The sequence below is a fragment of the Phyllobates terribilis genome, unplaced genomic scaffold (assembly GCF_046119375.1).
Source record: "Phyllobates terribilis strain yellow unplaced genomic scaffold, ASM4611937v1 Scaffold_1__5_contigs__length_1240528914, whole genome shotgun sequence".
NCBI classification, from domain to species: domain Eukaryota; kingdom Metazoa; phylum Chordata; class Amphibia; order Anura; family Dendrobatidae; genus Phyllobates; species Phyllobates terribilis.
The window spans coordinates 179,536,674-179,556,670 of NW_027362761.1; the positions used below are offsets into that span (position 1 = coordinate 179,536,674).

Consider the following 19,997-nt stretch of genomic DNA (forward strand, 5'->3'; position numbering starts at 1 on the left):
GGCTCACAGAACGGCCGACTCTGAGTCCAGAGGGCGGCAGAATCAGCCGAGGAAACACCTCGGACCACTGCATCAGGCGGCCCCATGATGCACCCTTGCCGACTGTGCCTGGGGCTGTTGCCCCGCCTGCACCCCCTAAGATATGCCTCTGCGTTAACAATCAATCAACTAACGTAAGACAGCAGGAGACAATAAAATGCAGAGATAAACATTTTGACATTTTGGGTATATAGGTCCTATGTTGACCTTAGTCTCTTAGTGACTTAGTGACCTTACACTCTTTTATTAGTTCCCTTCTTACTTACACACATTTGGCTGATTGTTAACTAATAAGGAACACATTGAAAAGAATATGTCTGCATAGAGACGCATGGGTTTATAAATGGAAGGAAATTTTTAGTAAAGACAATTGGCAAAGTTGCTTCATCTTAGTTGCTTTTAGCTAATAATAAGCAAGTGAAAACAATCCAATTACTGTAAATACAATTTTTGGCTAAAATACTGTCATTGAACTTGCAAACCACTATATTTCAAAACTAATATTTCCTAATTTGCAAGTTGAGGATAAAACTGCTCCATAATATTTGAAAAAATTTTAAATTGTTCCTTTTTCTTGAAGAAGAAAAGGGAGATTCTGAAGAAGAGGAAAATCAACCACCAAAACGTAGAGAGAAAAATTGGCGAGTACCTAATATGAAGCCTTGGCTGGCGGAATCTGATGATGAGAACCAACCTCCCACAAATCAGGAGACAAATGAAGAGGATGGAGAAAACAGTCCTCAAGGAAGAAAAGGAAGAAAAGGTCGGAAAGGAGCAGGAGCCGCTAACCGCAAAGCAAGGGATAATGCCAAGAAGAAAGACAAAAAGAAAAAAGATGCTGATGAGTAATTATTACATTACCTTTCTTTACCTTGTATGATGTGGTGCATATAACATTCAGCCTGTGGCATATTACAATCCAATTATAACTCACTAATAGATCATTTTGCTCTGGAATAAAATTTTATCAATGATATACGACTAAGAGAATATTTTCAAATTCTTATTCGCCATCTTTGCTGATTATTTAAAAAGTTAGATTTATAGTGAATCAATTCAACGTGAAATGGTAAATTGAAAATATGGCAAAACCTCCAAGTAACCTGAAAAAAATATGCATGCAGCTCTGAGGTCTCCTAGAGCTGCATTCAACCTCTTTCAAACACAGCTTTACTAATGTTAACGTGACCTCAAATGTATGTATGAATGTATGCCTATGGGTAAACAGATCAGTGGTAACTAACAGCCTGTTCCTCACACACTAATATTTTTTACTGCTGTGCTGTCACACATACTATTTCTACTGTTTATTCAGTGTTTTTTTCTCTGTATCTCTATGGTTATGCTGTGAGCTGTCACATTCTCATTTTCCAGGTTCACCATAAAATGGCTGCTGCATTTCCTGCTTCCTGCTTTTATTTAGGCTAATAATATTCCCTTTTGATTGGTTATGCTATACAATCTTATCTGATAATTACAAGAAATGATGAGAAAGCCTGCTAGGCTGTGGCCAAGTTCATTTGAGCAGCATGTAAATGGCTGTGGCTATTTTAGGTGATTGAATCACAAATTGTTCAAATTCGACAAGTTCATCAAATTACTAAAAATTTGATGCGGATTTGATTAGCATTGAATCGAATTGCTCATCTCTACAGTAATCATCACACTAATATTCCTGGTATACAGATTTGTTCATGAAGTTAGTAAATCCTTAAAAGCTTTATCTGTTCCTCCGATTCATCTCAGAATTATTTTTGGTATTGTTATGTACTGTAGGTCTGATGAAGAAGATGCCATAACAGAAGAAGAACTAGACAAGCTAAAAGAAGCTGTGGAAGAAAAAAAGAAACTAATTGCCACTATTAGGAACAAACCTTGGAAGATGAAACAAAAGTTAGAAGTCCTCAAGTAAGAATTGTCTTATAAAAGTTTATCTATATTGTACATTAAAGGGAGCCTGTTATGTCAGATAATGCTATTACCCTGAAGGTGCCCGGCCGCTGTATTGAAAGTTGTAACATACCTGGTGGCGGGCTTGCATAGTGCACCATCTCTCACTATGCAAGATCGCAAACTTGATCTTCAGTCCAGTCTGCTAGCCTGGCTTCTATTTATGCTGTCTGTTTGTCTCTGTTCTGACTGCTTAGGGCGGCGGCCCGGTTACTTCCTGATTCTTGTAGCTGCTGTGGGCACACCCCTAATGCGTCCTCAGCCTATTGCTGTCTGTCACTGGATATTTAAAACAGCTTCACCTGGAAGCTGATGCCTGAGCAACGCTATCATTCAGTGTGCTCATTGACTCTGAATGTGCCAGGTCCTGTTCTGTTCTTGTCTGTTTCCGCCACTCTGGGGACTGTATTCCCAGACTGGCTCCTGTATCTCTTTCAGTAGCAGTTCCTGTCTGAACTGTACCCTAGCCTGTTCGTCCCGCCTTCTAGGGTCCGCATACCTAGATCTGTTATCTGTGTTTTCTTGCCTGTCTGTCCGCCTTCCTGGAGGCTGTATTTCCAGGCCAGTCTGGACACGCTCCTAGCCTGTTTGTCCCGCCTTCTGGGGGCCGCATACCCAGACCCGCTCCTGTATCTCGCTGCAGTGTCGGTTTCTGTCTGTACACTCAGTTCCTGTCTGAACACTCTCCTAGCCTGTTACCTGTTTTTCTCTTTGTCCGTACCTTCCCTTTTTCTGCAGAGTTTGAACCTGCACCTAACTCCTACTCGTTGTCGCTGTACTTCCGTTTGTGAGTTTAGAGTCCACTTGCTACTTCATTGCAAGTATCTTGTGTGTATCTGGTTCTGCCTTGCCCTTCCAGTCTGTTTCGTGTGAACAGAGCCCTGTCCCCTCTGCTCTGCCTTTGCTCACCGCTCCGGCGGTTTCTGCTCGCTCTGCCTTGCTCACCGCTCCAGGTGGTCTCGCTCCGCTCTGCCGTGTTCACTGCTCCAGGCGGTCTCGCTCTGCTCTGCCTTTGCTCGCCGCTTCAGGCGGTCTCGCTCTGCTCTGCCTTTGCTCACCGCTCCAGGCGGTCTCGTTCTGCTCTGCCTTTGCTCACCGCTCCAGGCGGTCTCGCTCTGCTCTGCCTTTGCTCACGGCTCTAGGCGGTCTCGCTCTGCTCTGCCTTTGCTCACTGCTCCAGGTGGCCTCACTCTGCCTTTGCTCACTGCTCCAGGCGGCCTCGCTCTGCTCTGCCTTTGCTCACCGCTCCAGGCGGTCTCGCCCTGCTCTCCTCTTGCTCACCGCTCCGGCGGCCTCGCACTGCTCTGCTCTTGTTCACCGTCCGGCGGTCTTGCTCTGCTCTGCTTGTCTACTGCATCTGCGGTTATGTTCCTGAGTCCCAGTCTGTACTGGACCTTATCCAGTCTGTGCTCCAACCTGCTAGTGCCTCCCTGTCGGCACTCCAGCCGTGCTTGCCAGTACTCCCTGCCTGCATACCAGTCGTGCTTATCAGTGCCCGCCTGTCTGCATACCTGCCGTGCCTGCCTAAACCCACCAGTCAGTGCGCCAGCCTAACCTGCCTGTTCCTGTATTCTCCGGTGTGGGTCAACAGCCGTGTCCGGGGTCTGACCTGGAGTAGCACCTGGTCCCTCTGATCGGTTCCTCCCTGGTGCACTGGCATCGTTAGCCGTCGTGCGACCTTGGTTGGATTGGGTAGATACTTAGTTACGCCCCTCCAGGCACTCTCCAGTTCATGGTCCAGTGGGATCACTAAACACGCACACGCCAGTCAGTCCGGGCGTGTGCACAACAAAAGTGCAGCATCCAGGAGAAAATTGACTTTATTTCTTCTGTGAGCCACTGGCTTTCAGCCATGCAGGTGTAAAGAGATGGACAAGTGAGAAGACTCACATAGGTAATGCCTAACAGAGTGTCTACAAGCGAACACCGCAATCTGCTGGTCAAAGATGACAGGAAAATGGAAAACAGAGAGAATTGCATCAGCAGGAACTGAAGAGTGAAATGCATGTTCCCTTGGGGAAGAGATTAAAGGAGACACCAGGTTAGGTGATAATTGTAGCGCAGTTAGTAATTAAGAAAGGCGCAAGATGGCAGTGAAGAAGAGGATTTGGCACCTGAACCTGATGCAGGATGGACGTGCAGTGCAGCCAGGCTTGCTTGAAGCAGCCATTACGAGTGACCAGACCCGAGTAATGAATCGAGTGATCAGATCCGGGTAAAGAATCGAGTGACCACATCTAAGTGTGGAACCGAGTGACCAGACTGGGACCCAAACGGATAGAAGAAGTGAGTAAACGGAGTCGAGGGTAAGTGACCAGAGCTAGGTAGCCGAAACCAAAGACAAGAGATGAGATGAGGGAGCAGAGTCAGAGCCAAGAAAGAGACCACCAGGCTGTTGAAGAAGGACGTTCGTGTTAGCTGTGACTTCTGGTGTAGACGTACGGTACACAGGGGACTGGGGCCGTGCTTCAGGGGACAAAGGTGGTCAGTGTACAAAGTGACTCATTGATAAGGGACTTCGAAGACTAATGGTGTGGCATCACAGGCCTCCGTTAGGGCCTGTATTACGGCTCATATTGCTAGAGAATGACAGAGATTTGATGACGCACTGCAGGTTAAGGTATTAGGACCAAGACATCACTGATAACAATATTTTGTTTATTTGTACTAATAGAACAATAATGTGTGATTAGAATTGTGTTGATATTATGTATAGCTGAATTGCTGTATTCTACTGTACAATAACTCATGGTTCTTCCTCCATTTGCTTTATTCTTTATATTGTGCTGTAGGCATCACTCATACTTGTGTTAATCAAATAAATATTTGTTGGTTAAGTTACCATTGTGTCCTCATCCTCTGCGCTATTGCATCCACGTACCTGTAGACACTTGGCGTAGTTGGCAGGATGCAACACTCGAGAGCAGAGATAGCGGATCGGTCGGTCACTGAGGCCATAGGGGGCAGCCTCCCTCTCAGAGCTATGCAACATACCAAAGTTTACGGGTGACAATTTACTGTTGTGAGACTGAGCCGAATGTTTAAAGAGTATGTTACAAATGCACCCTATGATGCCTGCCCTACAGGCAGAGAGAGCCTTGCTGACCTGGAATGGAGAAGTCCTATAGACGGTCATGTTCAGACAGCCAAGAGACTGTGATACTGTAGATAAAGTGATCAACATTCTAGAGGATATTCGCCTCTTCTGGTCGGGCTCAGAGGGAGGGAGAGACAGTTCCCCAATATGTGAATGCTCTGCAATAAGTAACGGCTCACATCGCTAAATAGACCAAAGGCCTGACTTGGCCCCCTAATTACGATAGAAGATGGGAAAAATCAAGTGGGGGAGCTATTGAGCATAAGAAAAACTCCTACAGCTACCCCAGAATTAAACTCCATACCCTGATATGAAGAGCAGCTAGAGAGCAGATATCCCCCTCCCGGAGACCATCAATACAGAGCTTGACGCCAATCAGATGAGTGAAGAATGGAGTGCTAGACTTATAGAGGAGTGGGACACATGTTAAGGAATTGTCCCACCCGAGGCAGCCAGCAGCGAGGGCGGGCGTTAAACTAAAGTACCTTGCAATCAGGAAGCACACTATGAGGCTAGGTCCCTCTGTACGGAGGATTGAAGACTCCAAAGACATTTCCGAGAGTCCCACTACGTGGGCTGAGCTGAACGGGCAAAGGATTAGTTGTCCAATGGATATGGGGTCCCAGGTAAGTACAATGAAGGAAGTATATTTCCGTCAGTGATTCCCAAACGTCGCCCGATCAAGAAGGGGTTCAACCAGTCGACTGATGGCTGCCAATCAGTTACCCATCCCAGAGGACTAATTCTTTATATTGTGCCACAGGCATCACTTATACTTGTGTTAAATAAATATTTGTTGCAGAAGTTACCACTGTGTCCTCATCCTCTGTGCGCATTCTTGTTTACATAATTAATTATGCTGGCGCAACTTGAGTCATCGGTCACTAATGGTTATATAGAGTAGTTAGATACAGAGCAGTTCCATGCTGAGAGTTGTGCTTCTAATAGTCTTTATTAACTACAAGAAGGACAATTAACAGCAAGGAAATTACTCTCTCTATATATCAAAGTAGTCAGCTAAACATATACCTCTTAACCACTCTAAACAAAAAAAAAAATATATATATATATATATATATATATATATATATATATATATATATATATAGATTTAGATTTATAAACCCCATTGCAGGTAAAATGGTCTATCAGGATTTAATCAGTTTAATTTAAAAACAAATGAGGCACAGTTGTCATGGCTCAGTTATAATCCATAAAGATGACACTAATGTAAACAGAGACATATTTTATCTACACTCATATTTATCTTTTTAAGTAAAAGAGTAATTTGTGCTACTGTTGTATTTATATCTGCATTTTAACATTTTGTAGAGAAGCTCAGGAGTTTGTGGAAAAATTTGAAGGAGCACTAGGAAAAGGAAAGGGGAAAAAATTTTATGCTTACAAAGTCATGATGCTTAAAGTAAGTATGTAAGGAGTAAGTATGAAAGATAATACCAGCATTGCAGATCATTATGAGAATTGGATAAATAGATAGATATGAGAAAGATAAAAACTTTTGGTTTTTCATTCTCTTCCTCCAAGAGCCATACAATTTTTATTTTTTCTTAGACATGCCAATATGAGAGCACGTTTTTTGCAAGACGAGTTGTAGTTTTGCATTCAAGTAACAATGTAATATACTGCAGAATGGGAAAAAAATTCCTAGAGCTGTAAAATGGTTAGAAAAATACTTTTCTGCCATTGTTTTTCGAGTTTTGTTTTTAAGGCATTGATTGTGTAGTAAAACTGACATGGGAACATTATTATTTAGATCAGGGTACAATTATGGTGATATCGGGGTTATTTAAAAAAAATGTTGTCATCATTTTACCAGACACGTTACTTTTGTATTATTCCATCAACAGAGTTGTGTTAGAGCTTATGTCATTTTTACTGATATGAGTTTAGGGTAAATACGATGTTTGGATAATTTTTTATTTAATTTTCTTTCAGGCAAGATTGGTGAATGAAAAATAGCAAATCTGGCATTACGTTTCTAGAGACCCTTCTCGCAGTGAAAAAGCGAGATCTCACTTTATCCATTAACCCAACGTTGCCACATACTCTATCTTAGCTGTTAACGAATGGTAACCTCTCTAATGATGTAACTGTTCGATATCAGCTTAGTAAAGTAGGCGGACACGCTGTATTGGTGCAAAAGGTGAAATCTCGCTGTTTCACTGCAAGAGGGTTGTGGGATACCACTCTGCATTCTGTTATCCTACAACCTGGAAGTTCGGACCCAACTTTGCTAGACACTCCAGCCCTTTCGGTGGGCATTAGGGTTACTTCTGAATACTTTTGTTAATAGGTGATATTTGTGAAAATCACCAGTCTGGCGCTGCTCACTTCTTTGTTTAAAAAGAGAAAAAATGGCAACCTCAGACTAGTTATAGATGTTCTTTAAATAATGTGTTATTTAATGTGTTATTTATTTTTAATGCATTGTTTTTATTTTCTATACTGTGATTAGCAAAAGGGTAACAATGTTTTGAATTTTTGACTTTCAGGCTCCATATCTCACCATCCACTGCTGCTTTGAACGTGAGATTACCATCATTTTATCGACAATCATCTTGACTATCTCATACATTAATTTGACTTGCAACTATTTAGCATATGATTAGTTATGCAGATTCTTGTCATGTCACTGCATTGTGTAGGGTTTGGTACTCACTCGGCTGCGGTTGAGGTAGGCACAGAAGTGTTTTCTGCGAAATCCAGGTGGGTTTATTAAACAGCATAAACCGCTCAGGAAGCAAAATTTGGTGGGGATATGTGAGCAGCCATTCCCACCCATCTCTTATGACTACTGGTAAAAACCGGCTCTGATACGCCCTATTAACCCTCTCAGCACTAAACGTGAATACCTGACTGGCAGCCATCTTACAATTGTTACTGTTTTGCTCCTAAAAATGTAAATTTTGTTTTTATTATTTTGTTATTTATTATTTTGTTAGTATTTTGTAAATCCACCTTTTGGCTTTCAAAACTGTCCGAATCCTTCTGGGCATGTTCTCAATCAGATTCAAGCATTCAAGCATGTCTCGTCCGAAATCTGGTCTCTTCTACACGTTCCCAAAGTTGGTGCATACAGGTCGACTCACTTGGGTATTTATAGAGCTTTTTCTTCAACTGTACCCACAAGTGTTCAATTGGGTATACTGTACAGGAAGAAAATTATTTTTCCACCACCAGGAACAAAACCGTAGCAATGCAGTGACATGACAAGAATCTGCATAACTAATCATATGCTAAATAGTAGCAAGTCAAATTTATGTAGGAGATAGCTAAGATGATTGTCTATAAAATGATGGTAATCTCACGGACGAAGCAGTAGTGGATGGTGAGATATGGAGCCTGAAAGTCAAAAGTTCAAAACATTGTTACCAGTTTGCTTGTCGGTGTATATTACAGTGTATATCAGATCTAACTACAATGTATTTTGCTAGCTAAGTTGAAGTGCAATGCAGTTTGCGTGTTAGTCAATTTGTTCTAATGCATGAAGTTTTAGAATGGTAACAGTGAAGACTAGGATATCCTTGATTTACCACTGACAGTTGTGAGGCAGTGACCGGGATCGTATACGAGGGACGTTATTTATCCCCCAGAATGTGTACAGAGACCTATTAAATCCATTGGAGTGCATTGCAGTCACAGACACAGCTGCGGCTGTAATGCAGGAATGAAGGTGAGCAATGACCTGGTCAGACTACCTGGCTAAGGCAGATTAAGTAAAACCTGGCAGGGCCTTCATTTCTTGGAGGAGGTCACAGGAGGCAGTGGGGCGGCCTCCTCCCTCCAACCCGGGTTTTCCAGTGGCTCTTGCCACAGGTCCTTTAAGACTCCTTCACTAAGGTTTAGTGTTGTTCTATGTTTGCAACCTGCTAGGAGCATAGCAGGAAAGCTCAGCAGGACTGAGTGTGGCTGAACCCCCTGCCTGGGAAGGCTCTGCACCTGTTAGGCTCTGCGCGGCCCGGCGTGGCCGTTGTCCCCGGCAACCGTTGTTTATGGACTCATGTTGACCCGGCTGCGAACCGGAGGACTTTCTGTTTAACCGTGAGTTGCTGAATAAAAGCTGTTTATGTTGAACTTGCTTGGGTCACTGCTTCAGTTACTGCACGGTGTGAACACCGCCGCCTTACACAGTCTACTTATTTCAATGGGAACCATGTAATGCTTTATTTCCTCTGAGGTGTTGTTTCAGGGAAACTGAATGTCTGCTGATGGGTTCCTTTGGAGATTGCAGCTTGTCGCCTGGTGTCTAAGCAATAGGACACCCTGTGGTCAGCTTGTCCAAACTGGAAAACCCCTGCAAGATTTCAGCTTTTTTAAATACTCATATAAATAGTTAAAATGGCAATAGTACTTTATTGGAACTCTAAGCTAAAAGGTACCCTTATTTTAATTTAACTATTGATCAGCCTTTTGCAAAGTTATACATCTTTGTAATCTACTTTTTCTATCCCAAACACTATTTACAAACCCGCTCCCTGTCTGAGATTCTCTGCTCCCCTCCACCATGCTCAGACAGTAAGAGTATTTATATCAAGTGTTTGCTAACCAGCAGATCAAAGCAGCTTATAAAAGAGCATAAACAAGGCAGTTAAAACAGCACTTTCAGCATGTTATTTGAGAGAGAAGGAAGCAAAAAATAAACGGAGTATATTACAAAGATTTATAACGTTGCAAAAGCTGACCAGTAAATAATTAGAAGAACAGTTTTGTTAATCATGAAACATTTAGTTGAAAAACAATATAACTATGTGAAAAAGACTTGTACATAGCAATTATAGTATCACTATTAATGATAATATTTTCATTCAACCATTTTGCTTTGTTTAATGCATTGTTTCCACTAGAAATGGATGAAGTTTCAAAGAGATTTTGAAAATTTTAAGACTGCCTGTATACCTTGGGAAATGAAAATTAAGGAAATTGAAAGTAAGTGCATGTGAACTGCATGACAATAGAAGCAAATTAAACCATATAGATCTTTAGGAACCTAAAACGAATCTAAAATGTTAACCTACCTAGTTATAGTAATATTAACTGCTACTACCTAGATTTTATCATGATAAAGCTATAATTTTATCTAAAAAGCAAATGACCCTCAAAAATAGAAAAAGATCATAAAGTATTCAGATTTGTGAAAGTCTGTAATATAGCCATATTGGCGACTCCTCAGACTGTTTTCACACATCCAACATTCACAATTCGATTATGGACCGTAACTAGTGATGAGCGAACGTGCTCGCCACTGCTCGGTACTCTCCAAAGCATCAAGGTGCTTAACAAGCTCGACGAGTATTTCTGGGTTGATCAGGCGGGAACTCAGGTCGCCGCCCTGCATGTTTGACGCTCTTTAGAGAGCCAATGAACATGCAGGGATTGCTTGCCACGCACTGTAATGCCGTAGCCATGTTGGTTCTGGGCATTACAGTGATTGGCTGGCCGCACAGCGTCATCAGGTCTATATAAGACCTGGCGCCACTATGCTCGTCACAGTCTACCCCAGTATGGAGAGGTGCTGCTGAGCTAGGAAGAGATTTACTTATTTATAGTTAGTATAGGTATTCCACAACATATATATACAGTAGGTGCAGAAAGTATTCAGACCCCTTTAAATTTTTCACTGTTTGTTTCATTGCAGCCATTTGGTATATTCTAAAAAGTTCTTTTATTTCTCATTAAAGTACACTCTGCACCCCATCTTGACTGAAAAAAAAAACAGAAATGTAGAAATTTTTGCAAATTTATTAAAAAAAACCTGAAATCTCAGATGGTCATAAGTATTCAGACCCTTTGCTCAGTATTGAGTAGAAGCACCCTTTTGAGCTAGTACAGCCATGAGTCTTCTTGGGAATGATGCAACAAGTTTTTCACACCTGGATTTGGGGATCCTCTGCCATTCTTCCTTGCAGATCCTCTCCAGTTCCATCAGGCTGGATGGTGAACGTTGGTGGGCAGTAGTGTTGAGCGAGCACTAAAATGCTTGGGTGCTCGAAGCTCGGGCCGAGCTCACCGTGATACTCGGGTGCTCGACCCGAGCAACAAGCCCAATATTAGTCTATGGGAGACCAGAGCATTTTTGCGGCGGCACACCCGGCAGTCTGTAGAAAGCCTAAAAAGTGCCCAAAACGATAGTGACAGTGCTCAAAAGACATGGGGGCAGCATGGGGATCGCCCCAGGAAGCATTTCTGACCGCCAGGTCACTGCTGTCAACAACGTGGTCAGAGGTATTAAGCCACTTTTACGGGCTCACAATAAAACGTTCAAAAACAAAACTGAAACAGCTCTCCTGTGAAATATGTTAAGGAATTTCCTTTCCAGGGTAAAGACTTGTGTATAAGGTAAAATGAATAACCAAAAACAAAAATACTCCTCCACACCTTGGGCTATGTTCACAAGTAGGATTTTTTATGCGTTTTTGCACTTTTGTATTGCTTTCAACTGTGACAAATGCATTCACCGGGAAATGTCATTTTAACATTTTACAATCTTATCTGGCCATATGCTGTGTGACACATGCATACAGTGCTGAAAAAACATGGGAACAGCATAGGGAAGACCCCTGAAAGCATCTCTGACACCCAGGTCACTGCCTAAAAGTGTGCCCATCAGAAGTGATCCTTGCCGCATCAGAAGATGCAGACTTGCAACTATCCCCGTGCAAGTCCTTGTCCCAGGGCAGTGTTCAATTGTACCTCCCCATTCCTTGCAATGCAAGCGCAAATATGCAGCCAACCACCCACCCACCCGCAGGCTGCAATACCATACTGCTAGTTTTCACTTGAAATGGGGCCTTTTAGTTTGGAGGAGGCCGAAGCTGGCCACTACCTCATGGCTGCTTCGGCAGCGAGGTATCCATACTCAGTCCCCAGCCGCCCGGCGGCCGGGTGTCCACGCTCGGTCCCCAGGCGCCAGGGGGCGGCCGGGTGTCCATACTTGGTCCCCAGCCGCCCCACGGCGGGGTGTCCACACACGGTCCCCAGCCGCCTGGGGGCGACCAGGTGTCCATAAACGGTCCCCAGCCGCCCCTATTTCTCCTGTCACCTTCCCCCACACTTTTCTTAGCCTGGCCTGCTTTAGGGCAGCATTGGACGAGCCCACCAGAGAACCAGACTCCTCCGGTGGGCCCTGGCTTCTCCATCAGGGGAGTTGAGAGTGCCAAGGTGAGGAGCATGATGATGATGATAGAAGCTAGCATCTGCTTTGTTTTCTTGGAATGCAAGCGCATGTATGTAGTAGCGGCTAGGCCTGAGGTGGTCAGCGTTTTGGCGCATATCCTACCTCCTCCGAGGATTGCTGGATGTTTTCCTGCTACAATTCCAGTTCTATGACTCCCGTTAAAACAAAGCTTCAGGTGATAAATGATGGATGAGATGGTGGCAAAGGAGAAAGAGCAGGAGGAACAGGGACCATTCACATCAATATCAGGCCAGTCAACCACACATGTCTTGTAGGATATGTTTCTGTACCAAAAGGAGCAGTTAGGCTACACAGTTATAGGGCATACAGTGAGTGCAATGCTTACCAAAATTTTAGAGGCACTCCAATGCCCCTTGGAAGTGACATGGAGGTCAGAGGGCCTTAACTAAACCATTTTTTCCATTTATAGCAACTGGGTCTCCTGTGCACTGTTGGCCTAAGCAGTGAAGGGAAGGCTTTCCAAAAATTATGAGGAACTGCAATGCCCCTTGAAACAGATGTGGATTACAGCGTACTAAAAACCTTCTACCCATTATTGGGGAGTGGGTGTCCCTTAGTGTTCGCCTATGCATTGAAAAGCAAAAGCTGACTAAAATTAGGAGGAAATGCAATGCCCGTTGGAAGAGTTGTGGAGGTCGCAGTAGCTTAAAAAGACGGTTTTAATGCCCCTTGTAAAAGTGGCGGAGGTCACAGTAGCTTAACAAGACGGTTTGAATGCCCCTTGGAAAAGTGGTGGAGGTCACAGTAGCTTAACAAGATGGTTTTAATGCCCCTCGGAAGAGACGTGGAGGTTGCAGTAGCTTAACAAGACGGTTTTAATGCCCCTTGGAAAAGTGGTGGAGGTCACAGTAGCTTAACAAGATGGTTTGAATGCCCCTTGGAAAAGTGGTGGAGGTCGCAGTAATTTAACAAGACGGTTTTAATGCCCCTTGGAAAAGTGGTGGAGGTCACAGTAGCTTAACAAGATGGTTTTAATGCTCCTCGGAAGAGACGTGGAGGTCGGAGTAGCTTAACAAGACAGTTTTAATGCCCCTTGGAAAAGAGGTGGAGGTCACAGTAGCTTAACAAGACGGTTTGAATGCCCCTTGGAAAAGTGGTGGAGGTCACAGTAGCTTAACAAGATGGTTTGAATGCCCCTTGGAAAAGTGGTGGAGGTCGCAGTAATTTAACAAGACGGTTTTAATGCCCCTTGGAAAAGTGGTGGAGGTCACAGTAGCTTAACAAGATGGTTTTAATGCTCCTCGGAAGAGACGTGGAGGTCGGAGTAGCTTAGCAAGACAGTTTTAATGCCCCTTGGAAAAGAGGTGGAGGTCACAGTAGCTTAACAAGACGGTTTGAATGCCCCTTGGAAAAGTGGTGGAGGTCGCAGTAGCTTAACAAGACAGTTTTAATGCCCCTTACAAGAGCCATACAGTATAGCATATTACAAACATTATTCCCATTATTGGGGAGTGGGTCTCCCATAGTCTTTGCTTATGCCTTCCAAGCAAAAGCTGTCAAAAATTAGGACGGAGGAACTTGCAATGCCCCTTACAAGAGCCATGCAGTACAGCATATTACAAACATTATTCCCATTATTGGGGAGTGGGTCCCTATAGTCTTTGCTTATGCCTTCCAAGCAAAAGCTGCCAAAAATTAGGAGTAAATGCAATGCCCGTTCAAAGAGACGTGGAGGTTAGAGTTAATTAAAAACAACATTTCAATGCCCCTTGGAAGAGCTATGGAGTTCAGAGTGGTTTAACAAGACTCTTTTAATGCCCCTCGGAAGAGACGTGGAGGTCCCAGTAGCTTAACAAGACGGTTTTAATGCCCCTCGGAAGAGACGTGGAGGTCGCAGTAGCTTAACAAGATGGTTTTAATGCTTTTTGGAAAAGTGGTGGAGGTCACAGTAGCTTAACAAGACAGTTTTAATGCCCCTTGGAAAAGTGGTGGAGGTCACAGTAGCTGAACAAGACTGTTTTAATGCCCCTTGGAAGAGACGTGGAGGTCGCAGTAGCTTAACAAGATGGTTTTTATGCCCCTTGGAAAAGTGGTGGAGGTCGCAGTAGCTTAACAAGACGGTTTTAATGCCCCTTACAAGAGCCATACAGTACAGCATATTAAAAACATTATTCCCATTATTGGGGAGTGGGTCTCCCATAGTCTTTGCTTATGCCTTCAAAGCAAAAGCTGCCAAAAATTAGGACGGAGAAACTTGCAATGCCCCTTACAAGAGCCATGCAGTACAGCATATTACAAACATTATTCCCATTATTGGGGAGTGGGTCTCCCATAGTCTTTGCTCATGCCTTCCAAGCAAAAGCTGCCAAAAATTAGGACGGAGGAACTTGCAATGCCCCTTTCAAGAGCCATGCAGTACAGCATATTACAAACATCATTCCCATTATTGGGGAGTGGGTCTCCCATAGTCTTTGCTTATGCCTTCCAAGCAAAAGCTGCCAAAAATTAGAAGGAAATGCAATGCCCGTTCGAAGAGTCGTGGAGGTTAGAGTTAATTAAAAACAACATTTCAATGCCCCTTGGAAGAGCTGTGGAGTTCAGAGTGGTTTAACAAGACGCTTTTAATGCCCCTCGGAAGAGATGTGGAGGTCCCAGTTGCTTAACAAGACGGTTTTAATGCCCCTTGGAAAAGTGGTGGAGGTCACAGTAGCTTAACAAGACGGTTTAAATGCCCCTTGGAAGAGACGTGGAGGTCCCAGTAGCTTAACAAGATGCTTTTAATGCCCCTCGGAAGAGACGTGGAGGTCGCAGTAGCTTAACAAGACGGTTTTAATGCCCCTTGGAAAAGTGGTGGAGGTCGCAGTAGCTTAACAAGATGGTTTTAATGCTCCTTACAAGAGCCATACAGTAAAGCATCTTAAAAATATTATTCCCATTATTGGGGAGTGGCTCTCCCATAGTCTTTGCTTATGCCTTCCAAGCAAAAGCTGACAAAAATAAGGACAGAGGAACTTTCAATAATGGCAACACGGACCACGGTCACCCTGGTGGTATAGTGGTGGTGGAGGCTGAGGATAAGGAGAAGAACATAAAACAGCTGAAATGAGGAAGTGTATACCCATGTGTGGGTGTGAAGCGATGCATGTGAATACACCTCCCAAAATAACACAGTGGATTTGACTTTATATTACTCTGCTGTCATTTGGTGGTGATGAGAAGTCTGGCCCAATCCAGCCCTTGTTCATTTTGATAAGGGTCAGCTTGTCAGCATTGTCAGTTGACAGGCGAGTGCGTTTATCAGTTATAATTCCCACAGCGGCACTAAAAACACGCTCCGATAACACGCTAGTGGCAGGGCAGGCCAGGACCTCCAAGGCGTACAGAGCGAGTTCATTCCAAGTGTCCAGTTTGGATACCCAATAATTAAAAGGCACAGCGGAATCATGGAGGACGCTGGTACGGTCGGCAAGGTACTCCCTCACCATCTTTTGAAACTTTCCACTCCTTGGAGTTGCGTCTCTCTCGCATGTACGCCTTGGTTGGGCAACGAACTGTGACCTCTGCCGCTAGTGTGTTCAGATGGGAATTTTTTTAACAGTTCTGCAGCAAGGGCTTTCTGGTACTGCCCCATTTTTGTAGACCTCTCCACCTCAGGAATAAGAGAGTGAAAGATCTCCTTGTAGTGAGGGTCTAAAAGTGTCACCAACCAGTAATGACTGTCACCGAACATTTTGACAATGCGAGGGTCACGGTTAAGGCAGCGTAACATAAAGTCAGCCATGCGTGCCAGACTGGTAACGGGCAAGACTTCCGTGTCCTCACCAAGATGACAACTGACCATGCTCTCTTCCTCCTCCTCCTCCCCCCCCCCCGTCCTCAGGCCACCCACGCTGCACCGACGCTATGACAGTTGTACAGGTACTACCGTCTACAGCGCATGATACAAGCTCCTGTTCTTCCTCCTCTCCCTCATTGTCCCCCAATGCACGTTGGGATGAGATGAGGATGGGCTGTGTGTAATCAACCGCTACGGCTTCTTGATCCATCTCATCATACTCTGGCTGCAATGCCTCCTCTTTAATTCTCTGCAGAGAGCATTGCAAAAAACAGACAAGTGGAATGCTGACGCTAATGATGGCGTCATCGCCACTCACCATCCTGGTGGACTCCTCAAAGATTTTCAAGATGGTACATATGTCAGACATCCAGGTCCACTCCTGAGGTCTTATGTGTGGAGTCTGACCTGAATATTGACGGCCTTGTTGCAGCTGGTACTCCACAACTGCTCTCTTCTGCTCACAAATCCGTTGCAACATGTGGAGGGTAGAGTTCCAACGTGTGGGGACATCACATACCAGTCGGTGTGACGGAAGCTGCAAACGCTGCTGCAACACAGCAAGGGCGGCGGAAGCTTAGCCGACTTGTGAAAATGAGCTGACAGGCGGCGTACTTTGACGAGCAGATCTGGCAACTCGGGGTACGATTTAAGAAACCGCTGAAACACGAGGTTAAGCACATGAGCCAGGCATGGTACGTGTGTGATCTCGCCCCGCCTCGAGCCGCCACCAGGTTATGGCCATTGTCACATACGACCATGCCTGGATGTAAGTTCAGCTGTCTCAGCCACAGATCTGCCTGCTCTTTCACATCTGTCCACAACTCACAAGCAGTGTGAGGTTTCTCACCTAAGCTTATGAGTTTCAGCACAGTCTGTTGCCGCTTGGCGGAAGCAGAACTGCAGTGCTTCCAGCTTGTAACTGATGTGGTGATATCTGAGATGGAGGCTGAACATGAGGAGGAGGAGGAGGATGATGCGCAGGAGCTGTGCACTGTGGGGGCAACTCTGCCTGACATAGGGCCCGCAATCCTTGGTGTGGGGAGGATGTGTTCCGTCCCAAGGTCCGACTGGATCCCGGCTTCCACTATGTTTACCAAGTGTGCAGTCAGGGAGATGTACCATCCCTGGCCACAAGCACTTGTCCACGTGTCCGTTGTCAGGTGGACTCTCCCAGTAACTGCGTTGTTGAGGGCACGGCAGATGTTTTGGGACACGTGCTTGTGTAGTGCGGGGATGGCACACCGGGCAAAATAGTGTCGGCTGGGGACCGAGTACCGAGGGACGGCCACCGCCATAAGGTTGCGGAAGGATTCCGTCTCCACCAGCCTAAAAGGCAGCATTTCCAACGCAAGCAGTCGTGAAATTTGCGAATTTAGGACTGTGGCCTGTGGGGCGTTGTCTGCGAATTTCCGCTTTCGTTCAACGGTCTGGGATATGGACAATTGAACACTGCGATGGGACGTGGACGTGGACGTTGATGCTGTTTCTTGAGAAACTGCCAGAACAAGTGAAGACTGAGAGGAGGGGGCATCTTTGCATGCAGTATGGACAGGGGATTGCCTTGCACACACAACAGGGGGTTCTATTGCATGCACAACAGCGGAAGAAGCAGTGGTGACACCCGCTGACACTGGTCGTGGACCCTTGGGTTCACCTAACAATGTCGGGTGCTTTGCTGCCATGTACCTGATCATGCTGGTGGTGGTCCGGCTGGTAGTTTTGTCACCCCTGCTGATGCTGGCATGGCAGGTGGTACAAACGGCCTTTTTGGGGTTATCAGCAGAGTCGTTAAAAAAATTCCAGACTCTGGAAGCCCTACAGGTTGTACTGGCAACGTCCCTCGTGTTGGTGTTACGGGGAACTGTTGCCTGCCTTCTGTGTGCGGCCACTACACTGCTTCTTCCTGCCTGTTGGGGTACTCTGCCTCCCTCACCCTGTGTGCTGCTGGCCTCGCTCTGCATGTCCTCCTGCCACGTTGGGTCAGTTACTAGATCATCCACCACCTCCTCCTCTTCCACTTGCGCACCACGATCCTACTTCTCACTTCCTGGCAATTGTGTCTCGTCATCGTCCACCTCTTGTGACAAATTGCCAGCGTCGACTTGCTGTGGCCGTGGCTGTTCAAATATTTGGGCATCGCTACATGGGATCTCCTCTTCCACCAGTTTAAGCGGAGCAGGCGAGGGGCACAAATCTGGAAATGGACCAGTGAACAGCTCTTCAGAGTGTCCAAGTGTGGGATCAGTTGCTGTCTGACGACACTCGGCATGGTGGGAGGAAGGAGCATCAGGGTGAGGAGGAGTATGCGGTCGAGACTCACGGCTACTAAGATTTGACCGTGTGGAAGACAGACCGGAGGTGGTGGTGCCCAGGTAACTGGAAGTATTATCTGCTATCCAATTAATAACCTGTTCACACTGATCAGTTCGCAATACTGGTGTTGTTCTGTGCTTCCCTAGTAATTCGGTCAAGAAGTGGGAGCGAGAAGATGTGGCTGTTGGTTGTGGCACATTTTCACCTTGGCCACGGCCCCGTCCTATGCATGCACCATCACCAGAACGTCCACTTCCACGTCCCTTGCTACGCACCTTGCCCATTGTAAAGGAAGTAAAATAGCTTACACTCGCACTATCAATGGAAAAAGGGTAATAAAAAGTAGATTAGAACCGTGGAAGAGGAAAACCACAGTTCTATTTCTCTGGCCTACACCCGACTCTTTTAAACAAATTGAACAATCAGGGAGAAACTATTACTGTTTTTCTTTACGGAAAAATTGCCAAAAGCTGAATAATAGAGATTTTCTACCGTGGAATGGCAAAACCAGTTATAGTTTACTAGGGTATAGCAGACAATTTTAAAAAGATATATTTGTGGCTGAACAGTGAGCGACACACTCAAACTGTTTTTTCTTTAGGTAAAAATGGCCCAAAAGTGGATAATACAGAGGTTTGAACCGTGGAACTGCAAAACCACACTTCTATTTCTCTGGCCTACACCAGACTATTTTCAACAATTTGTGACAGAACAATCAGGGAGACACTATTAATTTTTTTTTTTACGGCAAAAAATGCCAAAAGCAGGATAATAGAGATTTTTTACCGTGGAACGGCAAAACCACAGTTATAATTTACTGGTGTATACCAGACTCTTTTAAACAGATATATTTGTGTCTGAACAATCAGGAGACACTATTACTGTTTTTCTTTATGGAAAAAAATGCCAAAAGCAGGATAATAGAGATTTGACCCGTGGAACGGCAGAACCACAGTTATAATTTACTGGTGTATACCAGACTCTTTTAAACAGATATATTGGTGTCTGAACAATCAGGAGACACTATTACTGTTTTTCTTTAAGGAAAAAATACCAAAAGCTGGATAATAGAGATTTTCTACCGTGGAATGGCAAAACCACAGTTATAATTTACTGGTGTATACCAGACTTTTTTAAATAGATATATTTGCGGCTGAACAGTGAGCGACACACTCAAACTGTTTTTTTAAGGTAAAAATGGCCCAAAAGTGGATAATGCAGAGGTTTGAACCGTGGAACTGCAAAACCACACTTCTATTTCTCTGGCCTACACCAGACTATTTTCAACAAATATATTTGTGTCTGAACAATCAGGGAGACACTATTAAAATTTTTTTTTACGGCAAAAAATGCGAAAAGCAGGATAATAGAGATTTTTTACCATGGAACAGCAAAACCACAGTTATAATTTACTGGTGTATACCAGACTTTTTTAAATAGATATATTTGCCGCTGAACAATGAGCGACACACTCAAACTGTTTTTTTTTTTAGGTGAAAATGGCCCAAAAGTGGATTACACAGAGGTTTGAACCGTGGAACTGCAAAACCACACTTCTATTTCTCTGGCCTACACCAGACTCTTTTAAAAAAATATATTTGTGT

The 19,997-nt window shown here is 44.5% G+C and overlaps 1 protein-coding gene across 1 annotated transcript in view; it reads left to right on the forward strand.

Annotated features, from left to right (window-relative positions):
- The first annotated feature begins 632 nt into the window (after positions 1-632).
- The window catches only part of LOC141177313 (transmembrane channel-like protein 1), a 165,239-nt gene continuing 145,874 nt past the window's right edge, over positions 633-19,997 (forward strand). The window contains exons 1-4 of the mRNA XM_073660443.1: positions 633-884; positions 1,816-1,947; positions 6,419-6,509; positions 9,952-10,033. Of these exons, the coding sequence (XP_073516544.1) occupies positions 694-884; positions 1,816-1,947; positions 6,419-6,509; positions 9,952-10,033 (496 nt within the window). The 5' untranslated portion in view covers positions 633-693. The remainder of the gene's footprint in view (positions 885-1,815; positions 1,948-6,418; positions 6,510-9,951; positions 10,034-19,997) is intronic.